Here is a 19771-nt window from a genome sequence, read left to right on the forward strand (position 1 = left end):
TGGCATCCACCGGACTCCCCAAACTCTCACATACTCAACTACACACTCATTAGGGATGGACAGTCAGTGCATACTGTCCAAAGTCGCTATCCTTTTAGTATGTATCGACACAGCGTATCACACACATGTAAATATTCTTTGGTCTTTCTCCTCCCTAAATTAATTTCCTACCTATTCCTTTGTTCTTTCCATTTTAAGGCCCTGAATCTTTTGAAGACATTAGTCTGTCTCCCTTCACCAACTACTCTTACTGGCTTCTAACAGCTAATGTAGCTGGTGCGACAACAAGTGCATCAGCTTCATATCGAACTTTAGGTGCACCACCTGAAGCAGACCAGCTCCATTTAAATCTTGTGGGAAGACCAGGTCCAACTAGTGCTAGCTTTAACTGGAGCACACCACGAAATGATACAGGCCCAGTGGAGAGGTAAGTAAAAAGGGAAAAGAGGGAGGTGTGGTTAAAGACTTAGAGGCATACCGCTTAGGATGGAAAAGAAACATATGAGTCTTTAAATGCACAAACCATTTTCAGCTGTCACAAATGTGGTAGAAGAAACTGGGATGTGATTTGCACCAGCAGCCTGCTTCCATAGCTTTAAATCACTGTCTTTATTTTGAACCAGTGACCGTACAGTTTACGTGGTATGCATCTTATCCTGTAGGCCTCTGTGATGTTCCAGCACTAGTTTTAACTGAAAGATGTTGAGTGATTGTGAGCAATGAAGAAATACAGACAAAAAGAAATACTTATTACTGTTGTTGTCACACATAGGTTTGTGTTATCCTCCATGGAGTCATCCAGTGAAGCAGAGCCTGCCATTCACTACACAGGCTTATCTACAGAAGCTGTGTCAAGTGGTTTAAAGCCCTTCACCCAATATACTATAATACTAGAGGTAGGTATGACAAATGTCCACTGTTTATGGCACAACTGAGTACAAAGATATGTATTAATCAGCGACAATGTTACAACCACCTGACTAATGTGGTGTAGGTCCTCCTCATGTTCCCAAAAAAGGTCTAAACTGTGATGCAATCCCATATGTCCCATTGTATCAGGCAACTGGTCCTGTAACTTTGGAGTTGAGGCACCCAATGATTAGACTCCTTGAACTCTTTGTCTTGTCCTATTTTATTACCCTGCTGTAAAAAACAATCAGAAAACAACATTTCCAAGAAGGGGTATTCATAGAATCCAGTCATTAGGGATTGGTTTTACAAAACCTTTGAAAACTTTTCAATTCAATTCAGTTTTATTTAAATAGTGCCAAATCACAACAACAGTTGTCTCAAGGCACTTTACATTGTAATGTAAAGACCGTACAATAATACAAAGAAAACAGAGAAAACCCCATTTTACCCCCTATGAGCAAGCGCTTTGGCGATAGTGGGAGGGAAAACCTCCCTTTTGACAGGAAGACACCTCCCGCCGAACCAGGCTCAGGGAGGGGCAGCTCTCTGCTACATCTGCTTCACATTTCTTTGCTCTCAAATAGGAGCACCTTTTTCCCTTTTTATGTTGAGTGTCACTGGTTAATCAGTTTTTGTGAAGCAGTCTGCATTAAACTAAACAAGAAACAGGTGTAACCTTAGAAACCAGTTATTATTGTGAAACCGGCCCCCGATTTTGCTACCTTCTTCCATTTCCATTATTCTTTCAAGATACTTACATGCCTGTAACGGTGCTTTCAGTGGGACAGCGTTCTGACACCATTCTGTCTTAGCCTGTATTAAGGGTTTCTGTCATTTGTGCAGTTCCTCTGTGAGATTGAACCACTTATGTCAGCCTTTACTTCACACATGAATCAATGGGACTTCTATGCCAGTGACACAGTCACTGGTTCATCAGTTGGAGCACCATGGTAGTTACTACACACTGCATTTACGGACCACCACACAAGGCTTGCTATTTAAATATACCGTACTCTTTCCCAGAACCATCACAGTTGTTCACCCATCTGTGTTTTTAATGTTGTGGCTGATGGTAGCTATAGCTTTAAAATAATATAGAAAGTAAGCTTGAACTACTTTTTAAAAATATTTATATTTACATATTTACATTATTTACAGACTAAAAAATAACAATGAAAACTGTTTAACCTTTTCAACAGGCGTGTTCTTCTGGGGGATGCACTTCTAGCCCACCACTGTCTCTTCTGACAGCCTCTGCCCCCCCACAAAACCAGCCCCCTCCTAGAATCACTGCCATAGGACCTCATACTCTGCATGCTTCTTGGGAGCCCCCCAGTGAGCCTAATGGTATGACCACAAATATACACACTCGTATGGTAATCTCATCTAATGTGTAATACTTACTTTTCTGCTTTTTATCCATTTTACATTATTCCTTGTTCTTCTGTCACACCAACTCTCTTCTTGTACTCTTTCACTTTATCTATAACTCTTCTCTGTGATTTTCTCTTGTCCATCCTGGTCACTCCCAACGTAACCCTTAGCATTCTGCAGCAGTATCACTGTCTACATACCATGCATCATAGAAGGTCTCACTGCCAAGAGAAAAAAATTGCTTATAGCTTTGCAATTAAGAATACATTGTTTATTTTAAGTAAATAACAATTGCATTATAATGTTAATGCCTGTTTCAAAATTAATAATACAGTAGAATAAATGACACACATTTTGTACATGAAACACTTACCTAGTGGCAAAGCTTCAGGGCTGTGTCATTCAAGACACATGAGAGTCAACTTAAACCAACTCACACACACACAAATGCACGCACACACACACAGAAATACACACTGAACTGGAACTGCCTTTTGTAAATCCAGAGAGCTTTGTATTGGCTCTAAGGCTCAGTGTAAAACAAAGCCCTCTAACCTGGGTTTCTCTCTGCCTGTGTCTCTTTTTTCCCCTCCCCATCTGTTGATCTGTTTCCCTCGCAGTGTCATATAAAGCTCACTTAATATGGTTTTGTGTGTCATTTCATTGTCATTAGTTAATCATTTAGCATCCTTCTCACCTCTCCATTTTGATTTTGTTCTCTCTCCTTATCAGGCAATCTTTATGTTAGTTCTCCATTTCAGTCGTCCCAGCTCCGTGCATTCAAAGTGAAGCATTCAATGAGAAGTCAAGTTAAAGTAACTCTTTTATAATACGGCTATTCTTGCCTGTGTGGTCAGTGCTTCTGTGAAAATAATAAGAAACTGAAGTGGTGTTCGGGTGGAAATGATCAGTTTTAAAATGCACACATCTGCCTACACCAGTTTTTGTTTTTCCTCATTGAGTTGAGGGACAGACATCATAACGTGCATCTGGTTAGCAGTATTGCTAAGACCTGCTCAGTACTTATTTGCAAATGTGGAGCCTCTCCATAATGGTGGGTTTGTACCTTATTTTTTGCTGTGTAACATGTCTTCTGCTTTTTGGCGCTTTTTGGCACTACTTTTTGCACAAGTTTTTCATTTTTATTTAATTTTATAATTGTATATAAGCTTTTAATTTTTTCAATGAACTTGGAGAGTAAATACTGCTAAAGAATGAATATATCTATTATAGATTTTCTATTTTCCAACATTTAATGATCTACTAGTGATGCAGAGGGATTTTCAGTAAAGTTATTAGGAGTTCCAGAGAGTAGTTTGATTGGCTAAGGATAGTTAACTGTTGTTAAGATTTCTAATAAACTAAATTTGTTGCAGTTGTAGAAGCTACACTTTTTATATAATACATAATACCTAATCATTTAAAGTATAAAGAATAAAAACCTACGTGACATCAAAGAACAGTAAAGGAAAGAAGTAAGAGCATGTTAAGCTCAGGGCAAACAAAGCTGCCAAAACAGACATTTGCATTACCGTATTTGTTTTTATTTATAATTTATATTTCTATCATTTGAAGTGTTATTTTATAACCACAACAATTGAAAACCTTTAATCGTACACAGAGGATTTGTAGATTTCATACTTGTTTTCATGGTGCTCTCTCCTCATTTTAACACAATGTTGTTTTCATTTCAACAAGTCGTCAACAAAACTGCATTGCATCCATTACTATTTACTAATTGTATTCTATGTTTGTTTTTTTTTACTTCAACATTTGTAGTAATCACGATATGAATTTGAAAGGACTATTGTTACTATTACTAACAATAACTAAAGTGTTGTGTTAGAGCACAAATAAACTGTGCAGACAGTATTTTCTTAACAAACCCTGCAGCTGCAGCTGTTGCTTTCCTTCTTTAATTTCCTAAATAATTGTTTCGATGAAGAGCTTTTGTTTTAGCAGACATCAGAGGTAATCTCAGAGACTGATTTAACATTTGTTTTCTTTTTGTACAGGTGTTATCACAAAGTATGAGGTCTTTCTCCGTGGGCCAGTGGAGTCACAGAACCTTTCGAGTCTTGCTATTGAAAAGAGGGTGTTTTTCAGCTCTAGTTGGCTGGATCCAAGTGTCTCCTTAAGTTCCAACATAGCCAATAAAAGCTTAATGTCACCCCCTGAGACCAGTACTAATGTAACTGGTCTAGAGGCTTTTTCAACATACCAGATGAGAGTTGTAAGCACCAATATTGCAGGAAGTTGTACATCTGGGTGGACCTCAGCACGCACCATGGAGGGAGGTTTGTATATCTCGTGTTCATGATTTCAACAGCTGACTTTTACTCACTGGGTGTATTTACAGTAAGTTAAGGAATCAGGGAAATAACCAAGTAAAATCTAGTTAGGCACTGTAGCTGTGTGAAACAAAAGCCTTCAGTGGTTAATGTTTTCTGGGCAATTATCAGAAAGGGGCTTGCCCAAAGATGGCAGTTCCATTTCAGTGTTAACGGGCTGACTTTTATCCAGCTGGCAACCATCAATGACTCAGTGGTGTGTCCAGTATGGATTTTTTAAGCTAGGTTTTCCTTTCATGGCCTTCCATGGCTGAATCAGAAAAATCCGATTCTGTATTACACCTATATTCAGACAAAATGATTCGCATTCAGACACTCCAAAGAGCTTGCTTAAAATTTAAAAGAGTTAAATTTTTAACTTATGATGTTAAATTAAGGCCTGTCAATAACTGATGGACCCCAGATCTAAAAACAAATTGGAATTGAGTGACATTTTGGTTAAAATGTAGCTACACACCAGATGCCATTGCTGTTGGTTAAATGATCTTTTGTACTATATTAAAATTAGTGAGTATTTGTGAGATAGATTGTAGAAAAAGAAAGCAGGGAAGGAAGGAGGAAAGAAAAACTGTGTGTGGGGGAGGGGAAACTCATTAAGGTATTTGAATTTCAAAGGGATGATATGGCTCATTAGGACTAAATGATTGCCTCCAACGTCACTCTAAGCTATGTGTCTGGATAACAAGCATATGATAACACCATTTTGAATGTGGGATGTGTGTCAGTGTTGGTGCGCGTACATGGGCTGAGTTAGAAAGAAAGAATATGACTGTGGTTATGTCTACCGTGAATCACATTTCACAGCATATTTCACAGTTAGATGGCATCAACAGCAGAATAAAGAATCCTTCTCTCTAATCTGTCATGTAATAGTGGCTATCACAACCATAGAATTATGAAATACTTAAATCCATTAAGACCACATAATATCCACTAACCTCTCTGAATATGTCTTTTTGTTAGAATACAGAAGTTCATGTGAGGCAGCAGTGCTAACCCCTGCATCACTATGCCACTTCAAGAGTTGGCTTAATAAACATAAAAGGCTGTTAATGAATACCTAAAAGTGACTTTAGAAGCAAACCTAAAATTAGATAACAAGTGATATAAGTTGGGGCTTGATTTGTTAAGAACAGAAACACAAAGCCAAGGTATTTATAAAACACTTGTTCCTAATCTTACAAACAAAGACATAACTATAACCAAACACCAGCACTACACATACAATAAAAGAAGCAGCAAATGAATGAATGAATTACTAAAAAAGCAGTAGTTGCACAGAAAATATCCATCATATCAAGCGGTTTGGAATTGTATTTGTACTGATATAATACAGAACAAGGTTAGTTACCACTTGCATGTCTGAGAGGCAAAATCATGAATTTTTCAAAACCATCCTGAGGAGGACAGACCTTTGACCTTTGTTATCCTGGAGTATTGTGTTCTCCATGTTTGTTGGGAAAGTGATGCAACAGTGTATTTAAACTTTCAAACACATGTTACAGGTCTAACAAACTTGAAAATGAATATTTACTATGGCCACCTTTATTTCTCAAAGCAGCCTGAGCTCTCTTAGGTAAGCGTCCTTGTTATTTCTTGAAGCAAACTTCAGGAATTGCTTTCCAGGCTTCTTGAAGGACTTTCCAAAGTTCTTCTTTGGATGTTGGCAGCTTTTTGTTCCGTTCTCTATCATGATGATCCCACACTGCTTCATTAATGTTGAGGTCCAGGCTCTGGGGAGGCCAGTCCATGACTGATAGTATTCCACTGTGTGTTTTTCTAGGCAGGCATGCTTTTACAGCATTGGCCGTGTTTGGGATCATTGTCATACTAAAAAATGAAGTGTTTGCCAATCAGAGGCTTTCCAGATGGTATTGCATGCTTGATCAAAATCTGATGGTACTTTTCTGCATTCAGCACCACTGACTGGATTGCAGCCCCAGACCATGACAGAACCCAGGCTTATCGCCAAGATTCTGATTTTGGATGGGCTAGCGTAATTTGGGCTTTTAATTAAGGTAGTTAATGTTTTTAATACTACTGATTCTATTTATTACAAGCAGGTACATGTATGTGTATAAATTAAGAAAATATTGCTTGATCTTGATTATAATTTTTCATGGGTTTTATATATAGCAAGATAGCCTATCCAATCATTTAAACAGAAATCCAGTTGTAATAAGATAAAAAAAAATATTTGAATGATCACTGTCATATAAAGAAGAGAGAAACAAGGAGAGGACAAAAGAGACTATTGAGTGAGCTACAGTACATTGACTCAAAGGGAGCAGTACACTGTGTTGTAATTTTCAGCACTAACCACGATGTACTTGCCCCCCCCCCACACACACACACACAGATTTTTTTTTTATATAGATTCAACTAAAGAAATTGGACAAATTATGTCTTTTGTGACAGGCTCCTTGTAACAAAGTGTCTAAAGATACTTTTTATATATTGGGTTATGTTTAGCTAAGTTGCCTACCTGTGTAGACACAACTCTGGTTCATCCCTTCAGTTAGGTGCCTTTTTATGATTGAATCAGGTCATTGTTAAGTGGGTTAGAAACGAGAAATATTCCTATAAAAATGGTCATGTGCAAGGAGTGTACTGAAAATTAGTGAAAAATTAGTGAAACCCCCTCACTTGAAACTGTACTTGGTGTCTGCTGTGCTGCAAATTGCTGATTTGCTAAGTATTTACCCTGCTGTAAAATTATTTTTTTGCATTGGTGACTTTGTTTTCAGTTTGTTACAAGTTTGTAAGCTACATAAGAAGAAATTAGCAGGAAAGAGCTGTTGTTCAGAGAGCAGGTTGCGGTCTTCCTCGGTGTAAATGTCTCTGATTAAAACCTTTATAATGCTGCTTTATACATAATTTTGGCTGCATTGAAATTAAATCTGTATACAGATAGACAAATGCCTAATCTACAGACCCCCTGAAAAGTCACAATGTGTATTAGAGTGTTAGCTTGCAATCAGATTTACTTTACCCTGTAATAACTTGTGTGTTAGCTTAGGATATGCTTATGCTCTTTGTGCTCTCTGTAAATAGCTGATCTGTGGCATGGAGGTCTGATAATGAAAACGGTGCAATATGTGTTTCCAGTGCCAGAGTTTATGGCTCCTCCAGAAGTGTCCGCACTGTCGTCTACCAGTCTTAAAGTAACCTGGAGCACTGCTGAAGACCACGGGGTCATCGCCAGAGGACAGGTGACAGAATATCGAGTCAACCTGGTAACCGAACAGACCAACAATCCATATGCCCCTCCGGTTATTAGTCAGGTAAGCACATTCACACATAAAATTGGAAATAATTGCCAGGACAACCTACCAAAAAAAAAAAGAGCTTACCTGGCAGAAATGTAATATACAGCAAATGACATTTATTTTGAAGATAAATGCTTTCGTATTAGGTCATTTTCACTAACTTTTCACAATGTAGGGATTTTCTAAAAAAAAAAAAAAATGGGATAGTCTCTTTGTTCTCTTCTGTTTCTGTTTTTATATTCCTTGTCCCTGTGTTTTGCAGGTGTTGCATAGAGTGGGCCCATCATCCCATCCAGTTTACGTAGTGAAAGGATTGAAACCTTATCACGTGTACAACTTCACTGTTACACTCTGCACAAAAGCAGGTTGCATTACCAGTCTGCCAAGCACTGGATGGACCTTACCAGCAGGTAGAGCATAAAGATTTATGCAAAACACACACAGACATAAACAAATGCACGCTTCTCGGCAATAATGAAATACTGATAGTTCCCAAATATTGTCCTTTTTAAAGTATAATAGTAGTTATTTTACATAGTGTGGTGTTTGCATAACAACTGCAAAACAAACCTCTGACATATGCACACACAAACAGACACACACACCCAAAAGCACTCAGTCAGTCATCGGGTACTTGAGTGGCGACAGCATTGGTCATGTTAACTAGGGGGGATATTCATGGTGCACGGCAGTAAAAACAATTTACTGTTAATTACAAGGAGAAAAATGTGGCGTAGCACACACTTCCTGCTGGCCATGAATCAAACACACACAGAATTACAGAAACACATATACAATCCCTCTCGCTCTTCTGTGGATTTATAACCTTTATGGAAGTAGGATGAATTAGCTATGTTTAATAACTCAGGCACAAATCTCTGGTGCCTAGATGAGCACTAATTGATCAGTGGACGGTGACATGGACACACACAGAATACTGATTTAATGTCTTTTTCTGTCTGTCTTGATAGTCTGTTGCTTTCTCAGCCCCCCCCCCCCCCCCCCCCTGTCCATCTTTCACTTGCTATCTGCTGGGCTCTTTCACTCACACACAAATAGCACATGGCAGCAGAGGAACATGAATCACTCTGAAATATACATATTGCACTCAGAGGCGCACTTGACCGTGCAACACACTTTTCCATCTGTTCACTCACGGTGTCTACGCTTGCTGCTCATGTTATGTTTTTGTCTTTTTTGTTTTGTTTATCTCTTTAGGTGAATAGACAATGGGCGCGCAGAGTTGTAAAACAAAAACCTTTCATCTATAAATACTTGCTTAGGGAATTCAGCTTTTGAACATATTCTGAACAGCTACATCTGTTGACATAGGGAATATTTTCATTTCATACAATTCTCAAAAAGTCATTCCTTGTGTTTATTGTGATGAATGATGCTTCATATTGTAATTGGTGGACTTTTTAAATGTATTTTTAATGGCTACATCTGTTGACACAGCGACAATGTTTATTTTAAGTGATTCCAAAGACTTCTCTTGACTGTAATACAGTACAGTTCAATATGGCTTATTGTACCCAGTTGACTTTTTGAATGTATTTTTAACAGCCACATCTGTTGCCACCGTTTTGTTTCATCCAACGCCAAAGATGTCTTTTGTTTCAACTATAAGAAATGATAATGGCATATGCCGTTTAGCAGATTTTTTATTTTTTTTTAATCTCAAAACAATTTGCATAGCGTTTGCTCCTCCACTGGGTGTTAAGCTTCTGCTGCATCAGATTACTTTTTTTCTTCTTTCAGTTTAGCAATAATCTTTGCACTTGACAAAAAATATTTAACAATAATCTTTAAGACCTCAATCTAACATGCACTGGGCGAATACTGTTACATTCCTTTATAAAAACATGGTAGCATATCAGTAGGGAGTTGTAATTAGAAGAATTATACAAATTCTGAAAAGCTGCTGGCGTCTTTTTATTTTTGTTTGGTTTTACTTCAAATGCATCTGTTGGAAAAGCCTCTTTTTGCATGCTGTTGTTAGTTGTCTACAGTTATGTACTTTTTGGACCACTAATAACCCCATTAGAAGTCTACTGCCAAAATAAAGAGGTTTTTATAAGGCTGGTGGGGTATTGTCGTCAAACATATGGACACCCACGTTTGTCAATATGATAACTTGAGAATGAGGCAGCGTAGGATTTTGGTAGGTGCAGCTACTAAAAGTCTTGAACAAGTTCAAGTCAGAGTGACCTTAACCTCAAGGTCAGAGGTCAAGTTTTCTGAAAATCTTGTGAACACAATAAATTGAGAAAGATGCCATCTAGGATTTTCTAATTGACACTATAGGTAGATCTAATAAAAATCTCAGACGAGTTCAAATCTCAGTGACCTCAACCTCAAGGTCAGAGGTCAACTTTTCTGAAAATCACCTAGAATCTTTAAATTTATGTCATAGATGCTGGAGAGGCTGGGGGTTAGCACTTTTTTATTAATCTTTTTTTTTTTCGTCATTGGAGCTCTTTCCCAGCCTGTAAAATCTGGATTGACTCATTGCTTTCTGCTCTGCTTCTTGTATCCCCCTGCAGAGACAATCTTGGATTATACATATGTGCACATCTTAAAATGTGCCCTTCTAATAAAGAAGTGCCTCAGCACTGGCTACAGCACAATTAATAAAAACCCTTCCTATTTGGGACACCAAACTGTTTGTTGACTGAAACCTTCTTTAGTCAACAAAAAGGTCTCCAGCTTTTCTCTTGCAAGCTGAATGAAAGGAACATGACCTGAAAAAACCTCTGTAGTAGAAATATCTTCACATTCAGTGGTACTCCTCATAAGGTGTACTTGAGCATGATACAGATGCTCTGATAAATCTTCCACACATGACGCTGGGCCATTAGAGCCAGCTACCATCTGCTGTAAGTGAACAGACAGCATCTGTGAATCCACCGGAGTTACACCGAAGCACATGACTAAACATTAGCGCGCACACTGAGACAGACGTAACGACTCAAGGAAAGAGGTCTCCTGTCCACCTGTGTTGATGCATTTGCAATTGTTTCAGTGTGTGTGTATCTTCCCACAAAGTTATTGATCACAAAGTAAAGTGAGTGGCTAATCAGGGTCTGATGGTGATGTTTTATGTATCCTACATCCATAAAGTCTTGTTCTACAAGACATGCACACAGAGACACATACACACGTGCACTCACACTGTAACACCACTCAACAGAACAGGAACTTTATTGATTTACGCATAATTGGCCTGAGGCCCTTCTTGAGAAGAGAAATATGCATGGCAAGGGATCGCCATGTCAATAAGTGGTGTGCTTATGTGCGTGGTGTAACTGTATGCTAAGAGCCTGTTAAGACATGTCAGTTGCTGTAAAAACAGGAAACACACACACACACGCACACGCACAATTGCTCCTGGGAGCTGGCCCATGATTTAGCTGCTTCATTACCATGTCGGCAGCTAAAATTAACCTTTCTGGTGGACTGTTAACCTTGTGTGTGTATGTGTGGTGTGTTTTTCCGTATACTCATAATAAAGCAAGTGGGTTTTGTCAAACTTGATGTGTCATAATGTTAAGTTAATTTCACTAAATGAACAAGCAGATTCAATAAATGAATACATGACATGCAGAAAATATACAACCAGATTGTACAATCAGCCTGGTCAGTAAGAAAGAAACTGTCTTTCATGATTCAAACATGAACACACACTCAAACTCTATCAACAACGATAACACTATCCTATAGTTCTGTCACATTTGAAATGTTTTTCTCTAATATGGACATCTGTGTCCAGGTTTTATTGTGTTTTAGACTTGTGTCGAAATACAACCCGGTCATTGCTGGGAACTAATATTAATTTATGCTAGTAGATATTATCCTCAGTAATGCAATAACTGATTAAGTGATTAAAGAACATAAGCTGCTGGATGACATTTGACATGTTGGTGCACAAATAGAGAGAGCATGTTAACTGGCTGCTACCTCTAACCTGCCTGTTAAACACGCATTTCAAGAAGAAGAAACGTGGGTCATATATAAGGAGGAAGGTGCATTCAGGTAAATTATGTCTACATTATCTGGGGGAAATGTAGCTAGGCAGCATCAGATGTTAGTCTGTATGATGGCTCTAGGTATCAAGAAGAGGAAGCGAGTGAAGGCAGAGGAAGAATGTCGTTCAGAGTTTGGCGAGTAGTTGATACAGGCTCTGTGTGGTAAGGAAGAGTCACCAGATGACAAAGAAAGCATAGTCAGGGGTGCACATAAGTGGTTCGCAGGTGCACATGTGCTGTCAAAATAAAAGACGCGCACCAGATAAGAAGTTGCAACGCGCGTTTGCGTACATAAGATTTTCTGGAGAAGGACAGACATTTGTTTAGAACTCTTAAAGATGTCGAAGAAGCAAGCTCCTTTAAGCAATTACTTTGGTGTTCCTCCACCTCCAAAGAAATGTCAGAAGGAGTCCGAACCGCAAAGGAAGCGCGAATTCTCGGAAAAGTGGTTGCAGGAGGTGAGCTGGCTTCAAACAAATGCCAGCTCACCTCCTGCAACCACTTTTCCGAGAATACACATTCTGTCAAATGGACAGAAAGGAAACAGAAGACAATGAGATTTGGCAGTGGAATGAGGAAGTACAAGAACTTATTCAAATGAAGAGGTTAGCAAATAAACAGTGGGATAGTCAAGGGGATGAAGAAAGTAGCAGGAGGTGACAAAGGCTTACAGTGGGTTGTATGTGAAGCTGGACACTGAAAGAAAAACAAGAGAAGAGGAAATGGAAACGTCTAAGAGGGAGGGCAGTGGACTTTTTAACTAGATTTTTGAATACTGTGTGAATTTTGACGGGATAGCAGCAAGGGTAAAGGGTTTATAAGTTGTGAGACCTGTTATAATGTGTAGTTTGGAGATAGTGACACAAAAAAAGACAAGAAGCCAAACTGGAGGTGGCAAAGTTGAAGATGCAAAAATTTTCATTGGGAGTGAACAAAACGGACAAGGATAGAAATGAGTATAGACAATGTAGGAGAAGCAAGGTTGAGATGGTTTGGACATGTATAAGATGGCGCCGGTGAGGTCGGCTGCCGTCACGACTGCTCCGACCACTTTTTCTTTGTCTTTGTTTTTTAAGTTAGTTTTCAGCGTTTCTAAATCGGCAAAATCATCACCATTGGGTACATTAGGTATGACAGTGACACTCTTGTTTCTATTGGTATACAATGTACTCACAATTCGAAGTTTTTAACTCCGGATCCGAGCTGGCCGAGTGAGATCTCGAGGGAGAACAAAGGGAAGCGGCGGCGGCCTAGAGGGAAGCGAGCCGGCGTCAGGAACAGGCTGAGAGCTCGTGCACACCGCACACCTCTGCCTAGCATCCTGCTCGCCAACGTCCAGTCACTGGAGAACAAGCTTGACGACCTCAGGGCCAGGATAAAGTTCCAGAGAGACATTCGGGACTGTAATCTCCTCTGCTTCACCGAGACATGGCTGAACCCAGCGGTGCCGGACCACGCCATCCAGCCGGCCGAGTTCTTCTCGGTTCACCGCATGGACAGGACACGGGACTCGGGGAAGTCAAGGGGAGGCGGCGTGTGTTTAATGGTGAACAACAACTGGTGCAACAGTGCGAACTTGGTTCCTCTCACAAGCCCCTGCACACCAAATCTGGAACTACTGTCCATCATGTGTCGTCCTTTTTATCTACCTCGGGAATTTACATCGGTCATTGTAAGTGCCGTTTATATTCCACCACAAACGGACACGGTCACCGCCTTATGCGAGCTGCATGAGGCACTCACACAGCACCAGACACAACACCGGGATGCTGCGCTTATTGTGACGGGGGACTTTAATAGCGCCAACCTCAAACGCGCAGCGCCGAACTTTTATCAACACATCACCTGCCCCACCAGGGGTGAAAGGACACTGGACCACTGCTACACTACGGTCAAGGACGGCTACAAGGCACAATCCCGCCCCCCGTTTGGCAAATCTGATCACGCCGCCATCTTCCTCATGCCAAAATACAAACAAAGGCTAAAACAGGAAGTTCCGGTTCAGAGGAAGGTCGCGCGCTGGACGGATCAATCGGTGGCCGCGTTACAGGACGCACTCGATGACGCAGACTGGGGCATGTTCAGAAACAGCTCCGACGATGACGTCAACGTGTTTACGGAAGCGGTTGTGGGATTCATCGGGAAACTAGCGGATGATACCGTGGAGACAAAGACTATCACAACGTTTCCCAACCAGAAGCCGTGGGTGGATAAAACCATCCGCAACGCTCTGAGATCCCGCACCGCTGCCTACAACACGGGACTCATGACGGGGGACATGGACCCGTACAAAGCCGCGTCATATAACGTGCGGAGGGCGGTGAAAGAGGCGAAGCAGCGCTACGGGAGGAAACTAGAGTCACAACTCCAACAGAGTGACTCTAGGAGCCTGTGGCGGGGACTAAGGACAATAACGGACTATAAAGCACCAACAACCGGTATGACGAACGCGGCCGTGACTCTGGCAGACGAGCTGAACACTTTCTATGCTCGCTTCGAGGCTGCAGCTAAGGTCTCCAACAATGCTAGTGTTAGCGGCGCTAACGGCTGCAGACAGGAAGATACTGCCAGCACCGGAAACGTGCTCGTCATCTCCGAGCATGAAGTAAGGAGAGCCTTCAAGAGAGTGAACACCAGGAAAGCAGCAGGACCAGACGGCATCCCAGGTCGTATCCTAAGAGACTGCGCATACCAGCTAGCTCCTGTGTTCACTGAGATATTCAACATCTCTTTATCTCAGTCGGTGATCCCCACATGCTTCAAAGAGTCCATCATTGTTCCTGTCCCGAAGAAACCCCACCCTGCTTCTCTCAATGACTATCGCCCTGTAGCCCTCACCTCAGTAGTGATGAAGTGCTTTGAACGCCTGGTCAGAGACTTCATTCTTCACTACCAGACACACTGGACCCACTACAGTTCGCTTACCGTCCAAATCGTTCCACAGACGATGCCATCTCTCATCTCCTCCACACATCACTCACTCACTTGGACACTAGAAGGGGGAATTATGTTAAAATGCTCTTCATAGACTACAGCTCTGCATTTAACACCATAATTCCCTCCACACTCACCACCAAGCTGGAGCATCTGGGACTCAGCTCATCTATGTGTCAGTGGATCTCCAACTTCCTAACTGGCAGACCACAGGCAGTAAGGATGGGCGGACATGTCTCAGCCTCCACCACTCTCAGCACTGGAGCCCCCCAGGGGTGTGTTCTGAGCCCCCTGCTGTACTCTTTGTACACATATGACTGTGTGGCCACTACCAGCTCCACCACCATCATCAAGTTTGCTGACGACACCGTCGTGGTGGGCCTGATCTCTGATAACAACGAGACGGCCTACCTGAAGGAGATTAGGAATCTGGAGAACTGGTGCCAGAGGAACAACCTCCTTCTAAACGTCAGTAAGACAAAGGAGCTGATAGTGGACTTCAGCACTAAGCAGGAGAGGAACTACCAGACCCCCGTCATCAACGAGTGCCCAGTGGAGAGAGTGGACAGCTTCAAATACCTCGGAGTTCACATCACGCAGGACCTGTCATGGTCCTGTCACATCAACACCGTGGTGAAAAAGGCCCGACAGCGTCTCTACCACCTCAGACGCTTGAGAGACTTCCAACTGCCCTCCAAGGTGCTCAGGAACTTTTACTCGTGCACCATAGAGAGCATCCTGGCGGGAAACATCTTAACCTGGTTCGGGAACAGCACCATGCAGGACAGACGAGCTCTACAGAGGGTTGTGCGGTCAGCTGAGCGCACCATCCGCTCCGAGCTCCCTGACCTGCACTCAATCTACAGCAGGCGGTGCTGGACCAAGGCCAGGAAGATGGTGAAGGACCTCAGCCATCCCAACAACAGACTGTTCTCTCTGTTGAGGTCAGGAAAGCGATTCCGCTCCCTGAAGACCAACACAGAGAGACTGAGGATGAGCTTCTTCCCGCAGGCGATACGGTCTCTCAATCACACCACCACACAGTACTGACCCACACATATGGTTCTTACACACACACTGGACTTTCTGGACTTTGGTTTTGCACACCACTGGTCACTATATTCTTCATTTCCGGTTAATACTTGTACAGCTGCTGTTATTGTGTATATATTTATTTATATTTAGATTTCTTCATACATTCTTATATAGTTCTATATTGTGTATTGTGTATTTTGTTGTACAGTTATTTTATTTTCAACTTTAATTTATATATTTATCTTTATCTTATTCTTCCCAGTTAAATTTACCCTTCATTCTAATTTGTGTTGTACAGTTATTTCATTTTTAACCTTAATTTATATTTTATTCCTTCCTAGTTAAATTTACCCTTTTTAATTTTTCATATTTATTTCCTTTCTTATTCATAGCCTTTTCCTTTTTTGTTTTCTTTAGGTCACGAGCAGTTGTCCAAGCATTTCACTACATATCGTACTGTGTATGACTGTGTACGTGACAAATAAAAATTTGAATTTGAATTTGAATTTATAGAGAAGGGTTAATGGGTATAAAGGTGACTTAAGTGGCTTTGAACATTGCATGGTTTTTGATGTCAGAAGGGCTTTTCTGAGTACTGCTAATTTACTGTGATTTTTATGCAAAATAACTTCTTGGATTCACAGAGAATGGTCAGAAAGAGAGAGAATATCCAGTGAGTGGCAGTCCTCTGGGTGAAAATGCCTTGATGATTCCAGAGGATCATTAAACTTACTTTCATATTGATGTTGTGCTGTTTTGCTGCTAATGTACAAATCTTTTTATTAACATAAAGTTGGTCCTCCTTAGTTGGAGGTGGGCTAAAAAATTGACAGTTGCCACTTTTTGATAAGATATAAGACAGACCAACAATTCACACTTAGAATAATAAGTATGCCTTTTGATTGTGGCAGGAATTACCAGAGCCACAGGAAGAACATGGAAGCTCTGCGCAGAAAGGCAGGCAGATTCAAACCCCTGCATCACTATTCTACCCACTCATATCAAGAAGGAAAATTTATTTACCAACATGGCATACATAAAAAAATGTATTAATTAATTAATAGTACACCACAGTGTAAAGCAAGGGCCATGTTGTATATGTGTGTGCCACTGACAGTGTTCTAAATGTCACACTAGCTCAATATCAATAGACTGGTAAGCTATCGATTGGCAGTAATTTATGGTTTGATGTGCCAAGATGAGGCGCCAAACAAGCTGTCCACTTTGCTTTTAAGGGCTCTGTTAGAAGTCACACTAAAGATAATCCGCATGGTTGTCACTGAAAGCTAATTTACTCCTACCACGAACCATTTAGACAATTACTGAAACACACCCACACATCTAAAGAGAAACACTACAATGAAAGGACACTTAATGCACACACACACACACACACACACACACACACACACACACACACACACACACACACACACACACACACACACCTTTCCCATCTCTACACCGGTCTATCACTTGCTATGCTTTTCCTCCATTCCTATAAATCTGTCCTCCCTATATCAGCTAGTCTCTGGTAGATTTATTTATGTTATGTATTAAAACTGCTTCTCCAGTACCTTACAGTATGTTTCAAAGAGACATTTAATTTAACACCTTGAGTGAGCGAAGGAAATTAAATTGATCTTCTATTAAATGAAAATGGGACTTTTGTGTAGCCTGAAAGAAATAAGCTTCTACTGAAGGAAAGCCCAATCACACAAGATGTATTTATTCTTAATGTGTATGAATGTTTTTTGGGTAAATTAGCTGTGGTTAGCTTTTTACATAGACATTTTTTTGCAGAGAAACAATGTATTACAACACCACAGCTCTGTAGTAAAAGAGCACTGATACTGAACTGGCCTGCCTTCAGTCCAAACCTGCCACCCGTTGAGAACATTTAGTTTAATTTGCAAATAAAAAACTTGACAGAAGATGCCCTGACTGTTGAGCAACTGAAATTCTATATCAAGCAAGAGTGGGAAACCATTTCGCTTTCAAAACCACACCAATTGTCTTCTTCATTATTAAACACTTGGAAAATGTTCAAAGAAGAGGTCCTACCAAATAAAAAATAAGCACACACCTTTTTCAAATTTTTTTGAAAAGTTTCATCATTTACAATACAATGGCTTCATATTTCATTGATTTAACATTCACTTTCTGTTCATCCTTTCCGTTTCTTTACTTTCTGCTTCTCAGCACCTTCAGGATTGTCTTCACCTCGATTATATCCAGAAAATGAAACTACCATTCAGATAGAGTGGGACCCCCCTGCCCAACTTAATGGACCATACCCTCTATATCAGGTAAGAGCACTGCCCTACACTCAATTCAATTCAATTTTATTTATACAACGCAAAAATCACAACAACAGTAGTGTCAAGGTTCTTTATATTGTATAGTAAAGACCCCACAATAATACAAAGAAAACAGAGAAAATCCCAACAATCATATGACCCCCTATAAGCAAGCACTTTGGCGACAGTGGGAAGGAAAAACTCCCTTTTAACAAGAAGACACCTCTGGCAGAACCAGGCTCAGGGAGGGGCGGCCATCTGCCACGACCGGTTGGGGGTGATTGGATAAAGACAGGACAAAAAATATGCTGTCGAAGAGAGACAGAGATTAACAATAACTAATAATTAAATGCAGAGAGGTTTATAAACACACTCAAGAAGAAGAAGGACTCAGTGCATCATGGGAATCCCACAGCAACCTAGACACATGATCCAACCCTAACTACATGCTTTATCAAAAAGGAAAGTTTTAAGCCTAATCTTAAAAATAGAGAGGGTTTCAGTCTCTCGAATCCAAACTGGAAGCTGGTTCCACAGAAAGGGGACCTAAAGCCTGAAGGCTCTCACTCCTATTCTACTTTTACATACTCCAGGAACCACAAGTACGCCTGCAGGTTATATGATACTATGAGGTCATCAAGGGTGTCTGTCTTTGTTTGCAGCTAAACAGAAATTCACAGTAATAAATAACTGTTTTCATCTATTGCCTTGCCTAGACCCATGCTAGCCACAAGCATGACTGTAGATATGGCCTAAATTAAGTTGAAAAGTTGGCACTCATGTGTGTGGTTCCCAGGGGCTAAAGCTAATGCTACCAGCATGTCAGTGTTTTAAAGTCTAAATCATTCCATACTTGAACAAAGTTAGCTAAGATTCTGTGTTTTCTCACTGGCACAGACTACATTACTTTCTTTTCATGCTGGAAGTGAGAAATAACCCCAGTGTGTGTCTTTGTTTGTCATCTCATCATTCACACTGTGTGTACATAGAAATCATGAGAACTTCCTGCCTATGATTCCACTGTTTATTCTCTGCCACACAGGTTATGTCTAAAATAGAGGAATAATATTTCTGATACTGAGATTCATGGGAAGTAGTAAGAAAGAGGATCTGTGCCATGTTGAGAGTGCAAGCCCACATGGCCCTAAGTGTTTTAATGGATTTGATATACACATGGTCATCTAAAAACAAAAAAAATCTGCTCAGTTTATTATTTTTGGAAAATTTTAGTATGTGATTTTATACTAAACACAATTAACTACAATTTATGACTGCAGTTATAATTTGAGTACTACCACTATGCTAGATACCAGATATTTATACATTATCATATTTTGGTTTTTTGAGGTGGAAAGGTCAGATGTCTCTCTCTCTGACCCGCAAGATCCAGTTGTCAGAGGAACAAGATTTTCTGGAAACAGTTACTATCAGTTCCCCAGTGACATCCTTCCCAGCAACACCGATTTTACAGGTAAGAAATTATGTTTAGATGCGTGCAGGTGTCTGTCTATTAGTAAATAGACGGTATGTATATGTGCATTTCTGTGTACTGTGTATGGGAGTATGTG

General features: G+C 40.5%; 1 protein-coding gene across 1 annotated transcript in view; it reads left to right on the top strand.

Moving 5' to 3' along the window:
* ush2a (Usher syndrome 2A (autosomal recessive, mild)) overlaps positions 1–19771 on the top strand; it is a 220544-nt gene that overhangs the window by 63773 nt on the left and 137000 nt on the right. Inside the window, exons 21-29 of the mRNA XM_085452171.1 lie at positions 1–97; positions 199–427; positions 773–896; positions 2112–2259; positions 4302–4583; positions 7746–7921; positions 8169–8316; positions 18106–18212; positions 19551–19674. The exon at positions 1–97 is cut by the window's left edge and continues 62 nt beyond it. Of these exons, the coding sequence (XP_085308297.1) occupies positions 1–97; positions 199–427; positions 773–896; positions 2112–2259; positions 4302–4583; positions 7746–7921; positions 8169–8316; positions 18106–18212; positions 19551–19674 (1435 nt within the window). The remainder of the gene's footprint in view (positions 98–198; positions 428–772; positions 897–2111; positions 2260–4301; positions 4584–7745; positions 7922–8168; positions 8317–18105; positions 18213–19550; positions 19675–19771) is intronic.

This window comes from Copadichromis virginalis, linkage group LG1, assembly GCF_057382275.1.
Source record: "Copadichromis virginalis isolate Kocher_CV1m ecotype Utaka linkage group LG1, C_Virginalis_male_GT1.1, whole genome shotgun sequence".
Lineage (NCBI taxonomy): Eukaryota > Metazoa > Chordata > Actinopteri > Cichliformes > Cichlidae > Copadichromis > Copadichromis virginalis.